This window comes from Sorex araneus, chromosome X (assembly GCF_027595985.1).
Source record: "Sorex araneus isolate mSorAra2 chromosome X, mSorAra2.pri, whole genome shotgun sequence".
Classification (NCBI taxonomy): Eukaryota; Metazoa; Chordata; class Mammalia; order Eulipotyphla; family Soricidae; genus Sorex; species Sorex araneus.
This window is the reverse complement of record NC_073313.1, coordinates 136,054,889-136,075,237: the sequence shown is the minus strand read 5'-3', so window position 1 is coordinate 136,075,237 and position 20,349 is coordinate 136,054,889. Positions and strand designations below refer to the sequence as shown.

At 44.4% G+C, this 20,349-nt stretch overlaps 1 protein-coding gene across 1 annotated transcript; it reads left to right on the top strand.

The window, feature by feature from the left end:
* The first annotated feature begins 10,114 nt into the window (after nt 1-10,114).
* FGF16 (fibroblast growth factor 16) lies at nt 10,115-19,834 on the top strand. Its single transcript, XM_004611631.2, has 3 exons — nt 10,115-10,565; nt 17,721-17,824; nt 19,432-19,834. The coding sequence occupies exons 1-3, from the start codon at nt 10,292-10,294 to the stop codon at nt 19,675-19,677; spliced, it is 624 nt and encodes a 207-aa protein (XP_004611688.1). The 5' UTR covers nt 10,115-10,291; the 3' UTR covers nt 19,678-19,834.
* Nucleotides 19,835-20,349: the final 515 nt, after the last annotated feature.

The following is a 20,349-nucleotide window of genomic DNA, read 5'->3' as shown; positions in this document are numbered from 1 at the left end:
ACCCGTTTTCCTACACAGGGCTGAGAGTTCTTTCACTCCATTTCTGAGACAAGACTTCTAGAGGAAGAGAGAACAAGACTGGCTCAATGTCAAGCAGAAACAGTAATGGGATTGGAATTGATTACTTTGGGGTGACTCGGCCAGTGTTCTCATCCATTTCATCTCTCCCTTAGGAAAACATGAGCACAGTTTGAAGAAACCTGGAGAGGAAATATGGTTGGATCTAGACAGGATATAAATAATATTAAAAACAATGACCATTTAATATGTGTCAGGCAAAATTTTAAGTACATTCTGTATATTATTTCATTTAAACCTCATGGCAACCCTATGAGATGATAACCTTAATCATCATCTGCATCATAAAGAAAAGAAAACTGAAGATCCAACACCTTAAATGACCTCCAAATGGGTTTTGAACCCAGGCTCTTGCCATCACAGAATGAGTAAGCAGCCATTATCCTATTCACAGAAAATCAGGAGAGCAGAAGAAGGGAGCTAATAATAAAAGACAAAGTATCAGTGAGTTTTTTCATTTTTCTTTTTTTTTAATTTTTATTTTTTTTAATTAATGAGTCACCGTGAGAGTGCAGTTACAGAGTTTCGTGCCTGTGTTGCAGTCATACAATATTCGAGTATCCATCCCTCAACCAGTGTCCATTCTCCTCCATCGATGACCCAGGGACCCTCCCTCCCCCCCACCCCCAACCCACCCCCATGACAGGGAATTCCTTAGTGTTCTCTCTCTCCTTTTGGGTGTTATGGTTTGAATGGAGATACTGGGTAGCTATCCTGTTCAATCTATAGTCTGCTTTCAACCAGCCTCTCCTATCCTGAGTGGATCCTCCACTGCACTTTTGTTGGTGTTCCTTTCTCTGTCTGAGCTGACCTCTCCCCAGCATGTGAGGTCAGCTTCCAAGCCGTGGAGCAGGCCTCCTGGTACTTATTACTACTAATCTATTTTATATTCCGCAAATGAGTGTGATTTTTCTGTGTCTGTCTCTTTCTTTCTGACTCATTTCACTTAGCATGATACTTTCCATGTTGATCCACTTACATGCAATGTTCATGACTTCATCCTTTCTGACAGCTGCATAGTATTCCATTGTGTAGATGTACCAAAGTTTCTCTAACCAGTCATCTGTTCTCGGGCATTCGTTTTTTTCCCCAGATTCTGGATATTGTAAACAGTGCTGCGATGAACATACAGGTGCAGATGTCATTTTGACTATACTTTTTTGCCTCTCCAGGATATATTCCTAAAAGTGGTATTGCTGGGTCAAATGGGAGCTCGATTTCTAATATTTTGAGAAGCGACCATATTGCTTTCTAAAAGGGCTGAACCAGTTGGCATTCCCACCAGCAGTGTAGGAGGGTTCCTTTCTCCCCACATCCATGCCAACAGTGGTTGCTTTTGTTCTTTTGGATGTGAGCCAGTCTCTGTGGTGTGAGGTGGTATCTCATAGTTGTTTTGATCTGCATCTCCTTGATGATTAGTGATGAAGAGCATTTTTTCATGGGCCTTTTAGCCATTCATATTCCTTCCTTAAGAAAGTTTCTGGAACCGAGAGCCGCGGCACGAGAAGCAGAGCCTCCGCGCCTATTGCCTGTGATCCTGAGGTCTCCTAACCCATTTTGGCACCAGAGTGGATGCTTGAGCCATGCATTTTGACTGAACTGAGCTACAACCTTGTGCAGCCCGGGGAGGGATTTTTTTTTCCCTCTCCACCCCATTTATCTGAGCGAAAATGGCGGCAGCGGCAGCAGCCACGCAGTGAGAGCCAACCTCTAAGACCCCTCCACCAGGAGGTAGGACTTTCTTTAGTGACGTAGCCTGTAGGTGGTCCTGGGAGGGGGGGTGTTCCCGGCGCGCCTTCCGCCCAGAGATGAACCGAGAGCCGTGGCACGAGAAGCAGAGCCTCCTCGCCTATTGACTGTGATCCTGAGGTCTCCTAACCAATTTTGGCACCAGAGCGGATTCTTGCAGCCATCCATTTTGACTGTCAACTGAGCTAAAATATTAGAAACCGAAAACCGCACGGCCGCAATCGCGGCCGCGCGGACTCAAAGTCTTCACTCTTACCAATGAAGAGAAATTATTAGATGATGCCTATTCGGCAGGCCTGATTGTTGGGGAAAATTTCCAATCAATAATAGTGAGTTCTGTATGGAAATATGAAATGTACTCAATATATATAGAGAATAATGGGAATATCATTAGCTACTTAGATGGGGGGTGGGGTGGGAGGGGGGTGTATTGGGGTTCTTGGTGGTGGAACGGGTGCACTGGTGAAGGGATGGTGGTTTAATCAGTATTTGACTGTGACTTAAACCTGAAAGCTTTGTATTTTTTTCTTGTTTTCACGGTGGTTCAATAAAATATTTCTTAAAAAAAAAAAAAAGAAAGTTTCTGTTCACTTCTTCGCCCCATTTTTTGATGGGGATGGATGTTTTCTTTTTGTAGAGGTCAACCAGTGCCTTGTATACCCTTGATATCAAACCCTTATCGGATGTGTATTGGGTGAATATCCTTTCCCATTCTGTAGATTGCCTTTGTATTCTGGTCACTGTATCTTTTGCAGTGCAGAAGCTTCATTTTTCCTTAGTATTTGGGCCACAATAAGCACTATTGAAGTGTTTTCTGGCTCGGTACTACTAGGAGAAGCATGTCATGTTGGAAATCATATTCAGGACTTCAATAGGCAAAACATGCACAACAAGCCTTTGAAGGCTTCTCCCTGGCCTCTGCAAGCTCTTTTTAAAAATATTTTTTAAATAATAGGTGGAAAGGGCCAGAGTGATAGTACAGTAGGTAGGGTTTGATCCCTAGCACCCCCAAGGCCGAACAGATCCCTGAATGTAGAGCCAGGACTAAGCCCTGAGCACTGCCTGTGTAGATCCAAAACCAATAACAAAAATACATTGAAGCAGTGCCGTGTTAAGGTTATGTCCTAATTTAAGATCAAGGGTTTAAGATATATTTTTTCTCCTAGTTTTTTTTCATTTCTTTAGTCCTCCATTTTCTCTTATGTAAAAGGGAAATTAAACTATTTATTAGAGTTGTGATAAGGCTTAGAGGAGATAGTTCATATGAAGTTCTTGAGCAGGGTCAATGATGTGGTAAAATACTCACTTTTTATGTATGCTCTTTGGTACCTAGCACCACAAATAATAATAAGAAAAATTACTAAAGTGCCCAGGGCAAAGTTTAAATGAAGCTAAGTGCTCAGCAAAATTAGAGTGACTGATTTGGTTACTGGCACTCCCTGGAGGATTTATCTAGCAATATAACTCCCTGCTATCCTTTTTGAGGGGGACAAAGTCAAATTAATCACTGTCACTGTCACTGTCATCCCGTTGCTCATCGATTTGTTCGAGCGGGCACCAGTAATGTCTTTCATTGTGAGACTTATTGTTACTGTTTTTTGGCATATTGAATATGCCACGGGTAGCTTTCCAGGCTCTGCCGCGCAGGCGTGATACACTCAGTAGCTTGCCGGGCTCTCCGAGAGGGGTGAAGGAATCGGACATAGGTCGGCTGCATGAAAGGCGAATGCCCTACTGCTGTGCTATCGCTCCAGCCCCAAATTAATTAGAAATGAAAAAAACATATTGAGAGCCAGATAGATAGCACAGGAATTAAGACACTTGCCTTGTATGAAACCAACCCTGGTTTGAATCCCTGCACCACATATGAGCATCATATCCCTGAGCACCATTAGGAATGATCCCTGAGGCACAGGACCAGGAATAAGTCCTGAGCACTTCTGGGTGTGGCCCAAAATAACAGCAATAAGAATCATAAGTTGTAGGAGAAGTGAAGAACTTAAGAAACCAACCATTCCAGACACCTTTCCCCACCTATAAGGTATGCTTATTGGGGTGCAGAGGAGTTACACCAGCATTGTGAACACCAAAATAACCTCTCTCAAGGAACAACTCCAAAAGGTTGTCCCTAGACTCTAGCTTCTTACAGCCTGAATGAATGCCCTCCTTTTATGGGGCATGTGAAAAAGTACAACAGCTAAGGTGTTTCCCTCTCAAGTGGTCAATCTGGGTTTGATCCCTGGACCCTGTATAGTCCCTCAAGCCCACAAGAAGTGATTCCTATGCCCAGAGTCAAGAATATGCCCTGAGCTCAGCCAGGTGAGGCCCCAAACTCCCCCTTTTCCTTAAGACGTTTCATTTTCTACCTCCTTATACATTAACCCTATGAGATATTGAGAAAGGAGACTTGAATTTCAAATATGTTGTGTGTTTCATGTACTAGATGGAATGTTGAGCACTTATCACCTTCACACAGCTGCAAAAAGATACAGTTACCTTCATCTTACAAGTGATACCCTGGATCTAGTGAGGATTGCTTTCCTTTCTTATTACATTTCTCTCTCACGCACATATGTCCAGCACCGCCTAAGTCTAAAGTATCTTGCTGAGGATTCTCTGAAAAACATAATATTCTGAAACTCACTATCCTCAATACACTGATCTTTGCATAATACCAAAGTCAATAAAGTGAGAATAATTTGCTTCCAGTAACTGTGTGATCTAATTATGATTCTCTTCCGTATTAGCTATATGATTTTGTACTTGTCAGTTAACTTCACCTCTAAAATAGGGACAATAGCACCTCCAAGTCCACAGGGGTGTGAAATTTAAATCGCTTTCATGAAAGTGCTCTATCCATTAGGACACTTCTTGGAAACATTTTTATGCCTGCATATTTTAACCATTTTAATTTTATTTTTTCATTAACATTTTCATTGCAGTATCATTGCATTGTAACATTATATTGGCTTCATATGTATATCATTGAAAATAAGTATATGTACATATTACATTAAATATGCTACTAAAAGTCCATTTATATTTATTTTATATTCCTGTTTATTAAATCATCATAACTGACAATGTTACAATGTTATTAATGATTGAGTTTCAGGCACATGTTTTTTTTTTTTTTGCTTTTTGGGTCACACCCAGCTATGCTCAGGGGTTACTCCTGGATTTGCACTCAGGAATTACTCCTAGCGGTGCTTGGGGTACCATATGGGATGCCGGGGATCGAACCCGGGTCGGTCGTGTGCAAGGCAAATGCCCTACCCGCTGTGCTATCGCTCCGGCCCCTCAGGCACATGTTTTAAGACCAATCCCATCACCAGTGTCCACTTCCTTCCACCAATGTCCATACTGACTCTATGGCAGGCAATTTTTTCTTATAATTTTCTTTTTCTCACCCTTTTTTGACATTGTGGTTTACAATAATATTATTGATAGGGTATCAAGATATCACTTTTCTACTTTCAACACGCAGTCCTTGTCCAGAGTAACCACTTGCCTCTACCATTGTTGTAGTGGTCCCTTCCCTGACATATCCCCACTCTCTCTCTCAGTGGCAAGCTTACTTACTACTAAAGACCAATTTTCTAGCTCTTCATTTCTATTGCATTTTTACTTTAATTATTTTCCTATGTTTCTTTATATCACTCATATGAGTAAGAGCATTCTATGTCTGTCACTCTGACTCATATCACTCAGCATGATACTCTCCAGATCCATCCATATAACAGCAAATTGAATGACATCATCTTTTCTTATGGCTGAATAGTATTCTGTTGTGCATAGGTACCAAATCCTCTTTATCCACTCATCAGTTCTTGGGTACTTGGGTTGTTTCTAGATTTTAGCTATTCTGAATAGTACCGCAATGAACACAGGAGGTAAATGTCCTTTCTATATTGTGATTTTTGATCCATGGGGCATATTCCCAGAAGTGAAATATCTGGGATATATGGAAGCTCAATTCCTAGTTTTTTGAGGAATGTTCATATCATCTTCCGAAAAGACTGGACTAGTCAACAATCCCACCAGCAATAGATGAGGGTCCCTTTTTCCTCATGTCCATGCCAACACTGGTGGTAGTTATTATTTTTGATTAGAAACAGTTTCTCTGGTATAAGGTGATACATTGTTGTCTTTATTTGCATTTCCTTTATAATGAATGATTTAGAGCACTTTTTCTTATGCCTTTTGTCCATTTCTATTTCTTCTTTAAGAAGTTTCTGTTTATCTCTTCTCCCCACTTTTTGATAGGTAGAATGTAATTTACGTCTTTCACAATGCATGTTTCCCTTTGCTCCTGTACCCCTAACCCTACACCTTCACTTCTAGTAACCACTAAGAGGTCTTATATTCTGGAAGTTTAATTTTGCTTTATTTAGTTAATCTGTTTTCTTACTCTGTACAACAATATGAGTGAAAACATATGCTAGTTGTCTTTCTCCATCTGGCTTGTTTCAATAAGTGTATACTCTGTAGGTTCATCCATGTTGCTACAAGTAGCAGGATTTCATCTTTTTTAGTTGTATTCCATTGCCTATATAAACCACATCTTCTTTACTCATTTATGGTTTCTTGGGATGTCTACTGGAAATTTGTGAAACAGAATCATAAATCAGCTTAGCCTCAAAAGAACCCCCAGAAGAGCAATGGAATGTGGTATCTTTTACATTAAATCAGGTAGGACTCCAGATAAAGAAAGCAGAAAGCCCATAAAGTAATGACCGTTGGAGGGATCACTCGGGATGGGAGATGTGTGCTCAAAGTAGATAAAGGACCAAACATGATGGCATCTCAGTATCTGTATTGTAAACCATAATGCTCAAAATTAGAGAGAGAGAGAGTAAGAGGGAAATTGTCTGCCACAGAGGCAGGGGGAGGGTTAGGATGGGGGCATTGGTGGACACTAGGGACATTGGTGGTGGAAAATGTACACTGGTGGATAGGTGGGTGTTCGATCATTGTATGACTGAAACTCAAACATGAAAGCTTTGTAACTGTAGCTCACGTTGATTCAATTTTTTAAAAAATGTCCAGTTAGGGACATGCCCTTTCACCTTTATCACTGTGCAATTTATTACATCATAAACACACATATATTATTTACTTCCTATTTTTCTGATATCAGTTATATATATTATTTTATTTGACATTCACAAAACAACCCTAAGGCAGTATGTATTGATTAAAATGATTCACTTGTTTCATCATTATTTTCCTCCTCCCAGAAGTGACCAATTGAATTTGCAGAAGCATTCCCATCTTCTTTTCAAAGTCCATCCAATCTAAATGTCACCTTGCTCCAGAACCCAACCTTATACCCCCTGATCAGTCTTCTCACTGCTTTCTGAATCAATTTAGCACTGTGTACTTTAAACTACTTTGTATATTCGTTACCTATATACTTGTATTAACACCTACCCTTTCTGCCACATCTTTTCACTAAATCCACAAACTCTTCTGAAGGGAAAATTAAGGAGAGAATTGTTACTTTGCATTTACAGTCTTATTTTTAAATCTGTTTCATTTGTTATGGAAAATCTTTCTATGCATGCTTATACTGAGATAAAAAGGAATATAAAACCCATCACTCGCCTTCAACACATGAACAATACTGTCACATATTTACTCCTTCTGCCTTCTTGCACTGCATCATCTTATTTATTTGTTAGGTTTTTAAAAATTCTCCCCTTCATTTTTTGTTGTTTTGATTATAATATGGTCACACACATACATGACTGTGAAGGTTTCACATTTAGCTGTGATGCTGGAGAGTGGAGTCAGGTGTTGGAATTTTTAAGTCATGTTGAAGTTATGGGCAGTGAGCTGAGGTGCTCACTGAAGTTTCCACTCCTTTAGTGGTGCTGCTCACAAAATGATTCAGGGACTTACATAGTGCTGCTGGGGAGTCAGTAGTTCTCATACATGAGGCTAACAGGGATCACACTTCCTGGCTATGGTGCTCACACATTTTTTGTCTGTTTGTGGATACACATACAACAATGCCTCATGATACTGCCCAGCGGTGCTTGGGGGCCACGTGATCAAATATTTTTTGCTGTGGCCCTAACAGAGGATCACATACCTTTCTACTGCTTACACACATGGCTGTAGTAACACCAGATATTGCTTACAGCACCAGGGATGGAAGACAACAAAGGTGCTAAGCTCTTGCTGGGGGCATGTAGCAGTAGAGGGGGACTTGAATTAAGCCACTGAGATATTCCTTCGAACTCCTAAAGAAAGTCACTCCCTTCAGTCCCAATTAACCATGTGTTCTACTGCTGAGCCACATGCCTGACTCCACTGAAATATTTGGGAGGTAGGTTGTTTGCTTTGGGCACACATCCTGTGGTACTCAAGGTTTCCTCCTGGCTTTGTGCTCAGCAATCATTCCTAGTGGTAATTGGGAGACCATATGTGCTCCAGGATTGAATCCTGGTCAGCTGTGTACAAGGTAAGCGCCCTCCCTGCTGTACTACATCTCTAATTTCATAGAGTATTATTAGTAGTAGTTTTGGGGTCACACAAAGTAGGACTCAGTTGCTAATTGGTGCGTCCAAAGCCTGTGCTCCAGCCCATTGAGCTCTCTCCAGTCATCCCCTAGTTTATTTTAAAGCAAAGTCTAGGTTGCCTGCCATTTCATACACAAATACTCCAACATGGACACCAACTTTTGCATTTCAGGGTCCTCCACAATGAGAAAATTATTTTCATCTTGTATTCTTTGCTACTCAGAGCAGTTAGAAGCTGCTTTCTTTGCACCAATTGTGTGGCCGACCTTGTCCTTATTCTGGAGGCTCTAATCTAGCAGGGCATATCAGTAACAAGCCATTATGTTTCAAATCAAGAATGATTATTTTTCCAAGGTACGAGCACAATGTGCATGTAGGAGTCGATGAGAAAGGTCCTTAAATTGTTCTAACTCCCTTGAGATGAGTTCTGAGTTAGAACTCGCTGAGTCCAACAGGAGGCACTGTAACGGCGGGGTGGGTGGGAGTGGGTTGGTACTCCCTAAGCTCAGTTTCTGCAAGAGCCAGGATATTGGGTCAAGGTCGCTGGTCGTGCAGATTGCAATTCAATAGATTAGCCTATCCTGAGCTCGAGAGCTTTAGAGAGGCCGGAGGTTTCTGGTGGTCAGCAGCGCTACCGGAGTCAGAGTCGGAACACCTGCCTCCCCACTGTACTTGACACCTTCATCAGCCCTGACTACCGCCAGGTCCCGCCCCAAGTGCCGATCTCCCTGATAGAAGATCGCTAAGCTGGACTTAAAGTGGACCTAGCGAGGAAACACCTGTTTCTAACAAGTGAAGGGGGGGAAGCCCCCAGCAGGCCTCTCATCAAACTTGCTCCCGAGAATCTTGTAAAAGCGCGCCCAGAAAGCCTTGTGGAGATCGTTTTTCAAAAAGATCGCTTTCAGTGTTTTATCCCCCACTTCCCCCCCCCAGCTGTAAAGTCCCTTTAAAAAAAGTCTTTCTTCTGTGGGGGGTTCCCGCTCCTCCCAAACCCGTTAAGCGTCCCCTTCCCCCACCCCACCCCGGCCTTGATGCCTGCAGGGACCAGCACCATCTCAATCCTAAATTTTGCAGCTGCATTCGCTTCCGGATTTTTCACTTCAAGTCTCCTGCCGACCTACAGGTGGGGAGTGGGAAGGGGGGTGGAGAGCAACAGAACAAAGAAACTAGGGATCCCCTGTCCCAAGCCAGGTGCCCCTCCTTCAGACTCAGATGAACTGAGGAAAAAAGAGAGGCTCCGCAGCGCGTGTACCGACCCCCCAACTGGACCCTCACTCCACTTTCCCAAGACTCGGAACCCAAAGACTGTGGGCGGCGGGGCCAGCCCCCTAGCAGCACACAGACCTCCACGCAACAGGCCCGAGTGGCCGTGGACGCCAACAGCCTCCCCGCACTGGGCTCCGTTATTTCATCAGCAGTTTCAGAAAAACCTGCCAAAAGCAGTTATGCCTCACTGCAATGTGTAGCTTTTTCCTGCTATTTTTTTTATCATAAAAGGAGTGAAGCTTTTTCGCCCCCTCCTTCCTCCACCCCCTCCCAAAAAAAGAGCCAAAAGGATAGGAGAAGTGGGGGGAAGAACCCCACACGCCAATCTCCACGGGGATGCCAGTGAGGTGTGGCTTGTATTTAAATCTCCAATATGTCAATGTAAGGGGAGTGGGTATGTATATAAAGTGCCGTTGCATCCGACAGCGCCAGGCGAGGCCGGGGGATGCGGCGGGGACGCGGCACTGTGACTGAGAGCAAGGTCAAGAGCGCGCGGCCCCACGCTCCCTACAGCTGAGAAGTTCCTTGGACGCCAGCAGACTCCGGCTGCTGCGAGGCAGAGCGCGGCGCGAGCGGGCGAGCCAGGAGCACCGTTGGATCGCCCGCGCCCGCTGCGGGAAACGGCAGTTCGCGCCCCGCGGTCCCGGCTCAGCCCCGAGCGCCCACCAGCCATGGCGGAGGTGGGGGGAGTGTTTCCCTCTCTGGACTGGGATCTGCACGGCTTTTCCTCGTCTCTGGGGAACGTGCCCTTAGCTGACTCCCCAGGTTTCCTGAACGAGCGCCTGGGCCAGATCGAGGGGAAGCTGCAGCGCGGTTCGCCCACAGACTTCGCCCACCTGAAGGGGATCCTGCGGCGGCGCCAGCTCTACTGCCGCACCGGCTTCCACCTCGAGATCTTCCCCAACGGCACTGTGCATGGCACTCGCCTCGACCACAGCCGCTTCGGTGAGGACGCGGCCGGGAGGGACTGTAGGCGAGCGGACGGCGCGCTCCGGGCTCCCGGTTGGGGCCTGCGGACAGCCCCCCCCGGCTCGGTGCTTTCTGGGTGCGTCGAGGGCGGAGGCCGCCGGGGCGCACGGCAGGAGGGATGCGAAGGTGCGGAGTTGAGCCGCTGGGGTGTCAGGACGCCTGGCACCCCTAGATGCTCTCGGGAGGGGCGGGGGCTCCTAACGGTGTGACCTCGCGTTTCCCTTGCACCCTGAGCCTAGGGGTACAGGGCAGCTTCTTGGCACCTGGGCGCTGAGCCTTGGGCAAAAGCAGGTGAAGCTCGGGGGAGGAGGCCGGCTGGCGAGGATATCAGGGACCGTGGATGTAGCGAAGGACGGAGCCTCGAGAGCTGCAGGGTTGTCAAGGCCTGTTGCCTGGAACAGGAGTCTTCGGGGCCATGGACTTGGTGGGTTCGCGGCTCGCGACCAAGTCGCTTTTGGTGGGCAGGGACTCAGCTCCTGGCACATGACTGCCTCTCAGTTCGGGGCTAGGGGACGGGAGTCAACAATCCTAGCAGCGCCACAATAAGGGGTATCAGAATCTAAGAAAGCCTCTCGGTGTCCTCCGTGTAACAGAAAAAAGTCTGCAGGCAACTTCTGCCTGGAGCCAACTTTGCACTGCTTGCCTCAGAGAGGAACCGGTCCTAGGGCCACTCCCAGTCCTAGATAGAACTGGGCCCAGGACATAAAGCCACCAACTTCCACTCAGGATTTTGAGCATCTGCCTGACACTCTGCAGGTTGCTCAAAGGTAACCAACAGCTGTCCGTTTCACAGACAACAACAGATTTCAAAGCAAATCTATTTTTCAATTCCTCCAGTAATTTGGCCATTTTTATTTTCAGTTTCCTATTCCCTAGTTAACTCTGGTGCGGTGATACTTACTCATTCTAGCCCCGTTTATCTCCCAATTCCCTCTCCCTTCTCCCAAAGATCATAAGACCAAGGGAAGACCCTTTCTCTCCCTAAGACAGTAAGAGATTTTTACCTAGCCTCAGGCAGTACTTTCTTTTTCCCACTCCCCCAAATCTCCCCGTCCTTCTATCCCCCATGCCTTCCTAAAACTCCTAATGTGTATCTGGAATGCACAGGGAAAAAAAACAGCGGGAGGGGGAGCACTCAGGACGGTTGCTGGGCAAGGCAAAGTCTAGCAAACAACTTGGGGCCAGCACTGATCTTCCTAGCTGGGAGCAAGCAGGAAACCTAATGAGGTCTATGTCATCTTGGAAAAATGCACTCACAGAGCTGGAGTACAGTAGGTTGGGTGTGGGGTAGGGGTAATGGAGGGGTTCAGGTGTCTATATAAACTTGCAGCAGGTCCTCAAAGGGTGATAAGATGGGGTCAGGGAAGAATATTAACTTGGCTCCTATCCCCTACTCTGCGGTCCCCTTTTGTTCCTCTTTAGAAAGAATGGGAGTTCCACCCGACTTCAGAGCCTGGCAGAGGCTCCCAGAAACAGCCTAAATACATTGCAGTAACTTGTTGCTGATCTTTAAAAGAAAAGTCATGAAATGATGAAGAAATGTGGGATGGGGACAACAGAAGTGCAGAGACTATGAACTTGACTCTCTGAGGCTACCAGTGTTAGTCTCTCTACCTAAACCCAGCCCAATAACCTCCAAGCTCAGTGTAAATCAGTAAAAGATTTTGGGGATAAGTGGTCTTTAATTACATCCCTACGGAGGACTTTTCTCTTTCTCTCTCTCTCTTTCTCTTTCTCAGCTTGCTAAGGGGGTTATGTTTAGGGAGAAATCAAAGGAAATACAGCTGGACACAGGAAGGGATGTTTTCACTGTTGCTGAACTGGCTACTTATTTCTGGGTTTGCCTTTTGAAAAAAACAGTGCCCGAGACCACCTCTGTATCACCTTTTTCTCTTTCCTCCTTCCCTGACTTCCCGGCAGTTTCATGTCTTTCCCGTAAAGGAAATGATAACCAGTCAAAGCTGTCTCTTTGAAACCCTCCCGGCCAACTCTCAAACACACGTTTACTCTTTCTCAGTTTAGCTTTTGGCAGAGAAAGAGGTGGTGTTTGAATTTGCTAACTCTCTCCTCCCTCCACATTTCAGTTAATCAGCCAGGGTATTCAATAAATCGAAACTTTAGCATTCCATGAGTGCTTTAGCAGTCAACATTCCAGCAGGGTAAAGTAGGCCAGACTTAAGAAATAAAATATTATAGATTTCTGCTTGGGGGGAGGAGGTAGTCTCTAAAGGCCATGTAAAGTAAATAGCTATTTGTTGTAATTGGAGAGCAGGGTCCCCAAGGATTACCCTGGAATTCATGTGTTCAGAACAAGTCAGGCTGAGCCCAAGAGCAGCCCCAACTCTAAATAATAACCTGTTGGCACAGCATATACTCCCCCTCCCTCCCATTCTGTATTCAGTAGCCAGAAGTATTTCAATGTCTGCTTGGCTGTGGCATTTTACATGAGGTTCACAGGAATACTGACATTCCTGAGGGGCACCTGTGGACTTAGAGTTTGGAAGCCAGGCTGGAGGAGAGGCCTCCCGCCAGGTGGGATAGTGAAGGCTCCTGCAGCTGCTTTGATTTTTAAGCAATCTGGTTCTTTTTGTTTGTTTGTTTTGGGGACCACCACCGGTGGTGCTCAGGGGTTACTCCTGGCTCTTCACTCAGTGATCACTCCTGGCAGTTCTCAGGGGACCATATAGAGCACCAAGGATAGAATCTGAGTTGGCCGCATGTAAGGCAAATCCCCTACCCACTGTACTATCACTCCAGCCCCAATGATCTGGTTCTTATTTAGCAAGATGCCAAGGTAGCACTGCCTTATCCCCAGAAAGTCTGAAAAGATAATTCAAGGAGATCAGGAGAGATTAATTGGAACCAGATTAAATATCACAATACCAAAGCATTCAGCTAGATTTTTGAGCAGTGGACCCAAGGACAGATCAGTTTTGACTGAGTCCATAGGGAGAAAGGTCTAAGAAAAGCTGTCTGGAAATTGTCCAGCCAAGGCCAAAGCCTAAAGAGGACAGGTCAAGATGAGGCAGAGAGGAGGGAGATCCTGGGCCTTGAAGTGAGAGCTCTGAGGATAAACTTTGTCTACTTAATACTGTGCCTCACCGTTTTGCTGTTAACACCCCTCTCCAGCTGTAGCTGGGAAAATGTGAAATGGCTGCTTTCTCTCTCCCTTCATGTTGGCTGCAACTCAGGAGGGTTAGGAATATCTGTTCTCTCATCATGTACCACTGGGTTCCCACAGTTCAAATCAAGCTAATAGGAAAGTTGGCAGAGGGAAATGATGCCCAGAGACAGCTGAGCAGGGATGGTTCCAGCTTTTGGAGACCCCTGTCATTGGACACAACCCAAGTGACTTCCTGTATGATTTGTCCTCTGGCATCAGGGTTAACAGAGAGTTGGAGTAAAAAACTGGTGACTCAAATGGCCACACCTCTTGGGTTTCATGATTTGTTCTCACAACAGGTCTTGGATGGTGAGATCACAAACTGCTCTTTGCTTCTAAATGAGCTCAGGGCAGTCAGAGACATGAGATATTCAGAGAGTGAAATCAGCCTAAACAGAACACTGAAGACTCCATCAGGTTGATACTTCTCAACATTTAGCACCCAGAAGTGAGTCATGACCTGATTTCTCATTTTCTTGCTATATTAGTTCCTCTTCTTTGAGTATGCTTTTGTTTTTCTATAAGCCCACTCTAAAAATATCATTCTTGGGGCTGAAAAGATAGTGAAGTGATTAAAGTTTTTGCCTTGCACACAACAAAACATGGTTCAATCTCCAGCATCATGTATGATCCCCTAGGCACTATGATGAGTGATTTCTGAATCATAAGTAGGCCCTGAGTATCACCAGGTGTAGGAACCCCCCCCCAAAAGGCACACACATACATAATTTTCAGTGTGATCTACTCAAGACAGAACACAGTGGGACAGTCCTTTATGCCAGTTACTAGACTTGTCAATACAGTCAGATCACCTTCGCTTTTTTCTTACTTTATATTAGTTTATCTTATTTTACATTAACAGTTTTAAAGAATTTTTAATTTTATATGACTAGTTTTACATTAGTTTTTTTAATTTTTTGCATCAGTCATACTTACATCATTCCATCAAATCTGTTAAGCCTAAGTTTCTTGTCCCCACTCTAGAGCTGTGCAGATTTGCATTTAATCAAAATTCACAGGAACACAAAATAAAATTACATTTTTTCAGAAAATATAAACATGGCTGCCTAAAGCGGGAATGTGGATGAAAGGAAAATGTGGAAGCAAAAAAGAAAAAATAGATAAATAGCACTTGCACAGACCAATTATGATAGTAGGCTATGAATTAGGAAAATGATTAACTCAACTGTGCACTTGAGGCTCACTCTCCCCCAACAAAACTCCAAACAAAATATATTGGGTAATTGGTTTGGGAATTAAAATATTGAACTTTACATTAATTCTATCTCATTAAACTCATTTGCTAGAGTCAGCCCATTTCCCATTCTCCTAAAATCTCTTTGGATTTTGGTTGTGTCACCCTTCAACTATATGTCTTTTGGAACTAAAGTAAGTGCTCCTCTTTGTGTCCTCTTACAAATCATATATTAAAATCTTGAACAGGTAGAACAGAAAACAGAACTTTGTGTGCAGTCAGGAAAGGGTTGGTCCGTTAAATCAGTAGTTACTTTAATTTCACACTTGGCACTAGATATTTTCTCTTTCCTTCCTATCATCTTTTGTTCATGCCTTTCCCCCAATTCCTTTCTTTGTACTATAAAACTTAGTAATTGGACTCACAATAAAACTGGAAGCATTTCAACGCTGGAGGACAAAGGTCACACTCTGAGTGTTCCACACAATGTCAGCCTTATAGTTTCATATAATGTCAACCTTACATTCTTCCAATGACATCCCAATGGGCAGAAGAAAGATGTGCCCTGAAGCTGCTAGACTCACCCACCAGCCCCAAACACAGGGATCTTCTGAAGTCTTCCTGTCATCCTGTTGCGCATCGATTTGTTCGAGCGGGCACCAGTAATGTCTCTCATTGAGAGACTTATTGTTACTGTTTTTGGCATATCCAATACGCACGGGTAGCTTGCCAGGCTCTGCCGCGCGGGCTCGATACTCTCGGTAGCTTGCTGGGCTCTCCGAGAGGGGCGGAGGAATCGAACTCAGGTCGGCCGCGTGAAAGGCGAACGCCCAACCGCTGTGCTATTGCTCCAGCCCTGAAGTCTTCCTACTGGAGATTTTTGTTTTGTTTTGAAGCCACACCTGACTATGCTCAGGCTTTACTCCTAGTGATGCTCAAGGGACTATATGTAGTGCCCATGCAAGGGATCAAACCAGGACTGCCTGTGTACAAGGTAAGTGATTTAACCCCTGTTCTATCTCTCTGCCCCCCTTATTTAGTTTTTAAAACTTATTTCAAATTTTGCACCTTTAAAATGGAGGAGGGGAAGTAAGAAGTGTATGCAAAGTAATAAAGGGCAAGGGTCAGGGGCTTTGGACACATCAGTGGTGTAGAGGTGAGGTATGTGTGTATAACTAAATCACAGAGGCATCCTTGGCTCTGAGTGAATGAGACCCAAACTACAACATTGGCTCTGAAGAATGAGACTACAGTAGTTAATATTAAAAATTCATCTGTTGGGGGGAGCGATAGCACAGCGGGTAGGGTGTTTGCCTTGCACGCGGCCAACCCGGGTTCGAATCCCAGCATCCCATATGGTCCCCTGAGCACCGCCAGGGGTAATTCCTGAGTGAAGAGCCAGGAGTAATCCCTGTGCATCGCCAGGTGTGACCCAAAAACAAACAAAAAAAATCATCTGTTAAGGAGGAAAACTGGGTCAGGGGAAGGGAAGCTGGGAAAATTGATGGAAGGAGGTTGACATTGATGGCAGGATTGTTGTTGCAGCATCATATGCCTGAAAATCCAGCATGGATACAACTGTAAATCATGGTACCCAAATAAAAATTTAACTTAAAAAATAATTAAATATTACTTTAAGTGAAATTTAAGGAATAAGTCTCACTATATGTATATGTTATACAGAGTATTATTACCATTAAAATTGCATTCTTGAAATAGCAAACAGATATGAGTTCATTTCATACCTGTTAACTATATCAGGTTTGGGGATGTATGTCAAAAACATGGCTAGAGACTAGGATACCAAAGAAAAATCAAGTTTACCATTATGTCTGTGCCCTTATGATAGGGGTGCTATTTTAGAATAAACTTGTAACATATTCAGAACCAACAGGATTTCAGTTTGAGGTCCACTATCCCCTATTGTTTATTTCTTTTTTTCCCCCGGTTGTTGCTGGACAACTGAAAATGTTTTCAAATTCTCACCTCTAATCTTGTCAGTGAGAGGGCCAATTCTGAATGTCTTCCCATTCCCTTAAAGTTGCAACATCTAAATTCAGCATCAAGTCCATTGCTACCTGCCAACTTTTTGCCATAGAAAAATGTAAAACTCTCAAGAGAAAAGAGGAAGTGACAAGCTTGTCAGCAGTGTGGGGGGGCGGGGTTTCAGAGGTGTGGGGGGAGGCTTACTGGCTGAGAGCATTTTTAGGAGATAGATCTCACCAGGCCAACTTTTGCCTCCTGCCATAAGCATGAGGAACAAACTTAATGAGTAGCCTGTGTGGCTTTTGTTAGAGTCAGCTGCAGAGAGTTGACAGGCTCATGTGGCTTTAAGGACATGGGAGCTCAAAAGATACAAAACAAGTCCAGCTTGGAGAACAATAAGGCAATGAATGCTGTGTGCTCTGGAGAGAAAGGATGTAACATTGGAGAGATACAGACATGCCATTCGATGATATTTCATTTTTCCTTGTGCTTACGGAGCTTTTGTAGCCAAAGCCAGGTGAAGGCCTCTTCCTAGTGATATCCCGGAGTGTTGAGTAGAAACAGATTGTTTCCCCTGTTTTACTTAGAGAACTGAGACACAGAGCCAGTGCCTTTTTCAGTGTTCCATTCTTAACTGAAAGCAAGGGTTTTACCAGGTAATTTACCAAAGGCACATAAGGCGTATCTCCAGCTAGAGATAAATGACTGGGTGATCAAGTCACCTGCACAGCTTCCCCTTCATTTGATGTCAGTAGTGACAATGACATTCACTTTATTTTTCCTTCAGGGATCCTGGAATTTATCAGCTTGGCTGTGGGGTTAATCAGCATCCGAGGAGTGGATTCTGGCCTATACTTAGGAATGAATGAGCGAGGAGAGCTCTATGGGTCGGTAAGTTTAAGGTTTTCTTTCATCAGAGGCTATTACCAGCAGTGTTTGGAATATCTAAGGCATAATAACATTTATTTAGTACTGGAAAACACTTTTGCCAGTTGTGCAAGATTAGTGTCTTCTAGTCGCATCTTGAATGCCCGGAAACTTGCCATGTAACACTTTTAGCTCCCAGAAAAACAAGTTTTTCTGTACTCCATTTGCTTTTGCCTTTTCCATTAGCTTCCCAGTTAGTCTGATGCTAGTAGGAAGCTGTACTGGTTTGTCAGAAAGTGGCAATGTTTAGAGGGCATTCACCCTCCCAAGGAGCTCTCACCAGGGCAAGTTTTAACAGTTGCCCAGAGGAGTCACAGGCTATCCGACAAGAAAACAGGCGGTGGTTGGGGAGGAGTGATAGTACTGTGGGGAGAGCACACAGTGAACCCTGCTTTGATCTCTTGCATGGGCACTGCATATGGTGCCTTGAGCATCTCTAGGAGTAAGCCTTGAACACAGTCAGGTGCGGCCAAAAAGAAGGATAAAAACAGGCAAATGTAAGAACTGGCCTTCACCGTTGAGGGGTTTTATTTTCCTTTTTGACCCACATCCGACAGTGCTCTGGGTCATGATACTTGAGGAAATATGTGGTGCCAGGAATCGAACCTGTGACTCCCGCACACAAAGCATGCACTCGAGTCCTTTGAGCTATCTCCCTGGCCCTACAATTAGGATTCTGAGATTAATAACATAGTCCCTGATTTCCAGATTGCTTCAGCTGAATTCCAAGGGCCAAATGAAACAAACCAATGAAGAATGAGGGTTCCAGGGTCTGTTGACAGTCCTAAGTCCCCAGCTAGGACTGGGCTGTCTGCAGTGCTTGTTCTCTATTCTGGAAGCTAGCCCGGAGCTAGGGAATGGTGAGTGATTTTGCTGACCTTAACCCTTTCGGGGGATCCCAATTCCTGGCTTTGACTTTTGAGTCACATAGCATGCTTGTACCCTGTGAAATCAGAGCACATTTTTTTCTGACACCTACGAGATAGGCCTGTCCCCAGCACTCGGTATCGTCAACCCCAGCAAGTAGTATGGCGTCCAGATTAAGTGTGAGAAGGGACAGAGGCAAGAGAACTAGGAGCTGCCAGCTTGAAGTAGCTAGATTGGGGGAACTTTTCAAGGAGATCTTTTCTGAGCTTCCCCTCTGACAGGCCTGAGATCCTTCATTAGGCAAGATCACAGCTCACCTCCCATGGAGCTTTATATAGAACAGGCCTTTGCCTGTCAGTTGACATGGTTGAGTGTAATCTCAATGCATTTGAACATCATTAGCCTTAAGTAGGGGGGAAGCACAAGGGTGCCAGGGGGGCATCGGGAGGCCAGAGCAGAAATTCTTGAGCCTGAAGGGCCAGGTAAGGCCATCTCCCCTAGTATTCAAAATACATCTCACCTAAAATATGTTTTTGTCTTCTGAAAGAGGATGAAGGGAATACAGATATTGTCAGTAAAACTGGCAGATACAACTGAAATTTTCTCATTGAAATACGCTGTGCTATTTCAGGGTTTCTCCGGTAGTAAGCTGGGATGGGAGAAATTCATATAATGGGCTCTGCTTTATTTTCTCACCCTCACAGAAGAAACTCACACATGAATGTGTTTTCCGGGAACAGTTTGAAGAAAACTGGTACAACACCTATGCTTCCACCTTGTACAAACACACGGATTCGGAGAGACAATATTATGTGGCCCTGAATAAAGACGGCTCACCCCGAGAGGGATACAGGACTAAACGACATCAGAAATTTACTCACTTTTTGCCCAGGCCAGTAGATCCTTCTAAGTTACCTGCCATGTCCAGGGACCTCTTCCGCTATAGGTAACAAACCCCTAGTGTGACCCCCGTGACCCATGTACTGTGGGGCCATGGCTGTCTTTGCAAGCACCATACTCATAGCTTTGTCAATCCTCTTCCTATCAATTTAGATAACTGAGAAGCACTTACTGTTCAACCCAGCTGTTCCTCCTGTTCAAAGTGTATATCAGGGTTGGGTTATTTTGGGGAGGGATATGGGGGAGGGGTGTGCTAAAGGGAATCTTGTATATACTTCTTACTTTACTCATCTTATTTCCTCGGAGGTGGCATGAGAAGGAATAGCGCCCCTGCCAAAGGCCTGGGATGTCTTGCCGCACAATCTACCCAAATACTTTGACAATGGGTAACTGAAAGACCAAGGAATCTGCCATAGATGCTACCTAAAGAGCTTTTGGAAAGTCTCTTTCAAACAATTCTTGAGGCTACAGCCCTGCTGCAAGCCATATCTGCATTGGCTCTGCAGATTTCTCAACTGTCCTGACATGCAGTTTTCCTGCCATTGGAAATGAGAGATGGGGTTTGTTGTAAGGAAACAACATTAAAGTGTAAGCATGGATACTGTGCATAAGGACAAACTATTTATGAAATGTATATGCTATTTATTTTATATATTTATTTATTTCAAAATAATTTTATTTTTCAAGAGATGATATGACTGGATTTTCATCAGAAAGAATAA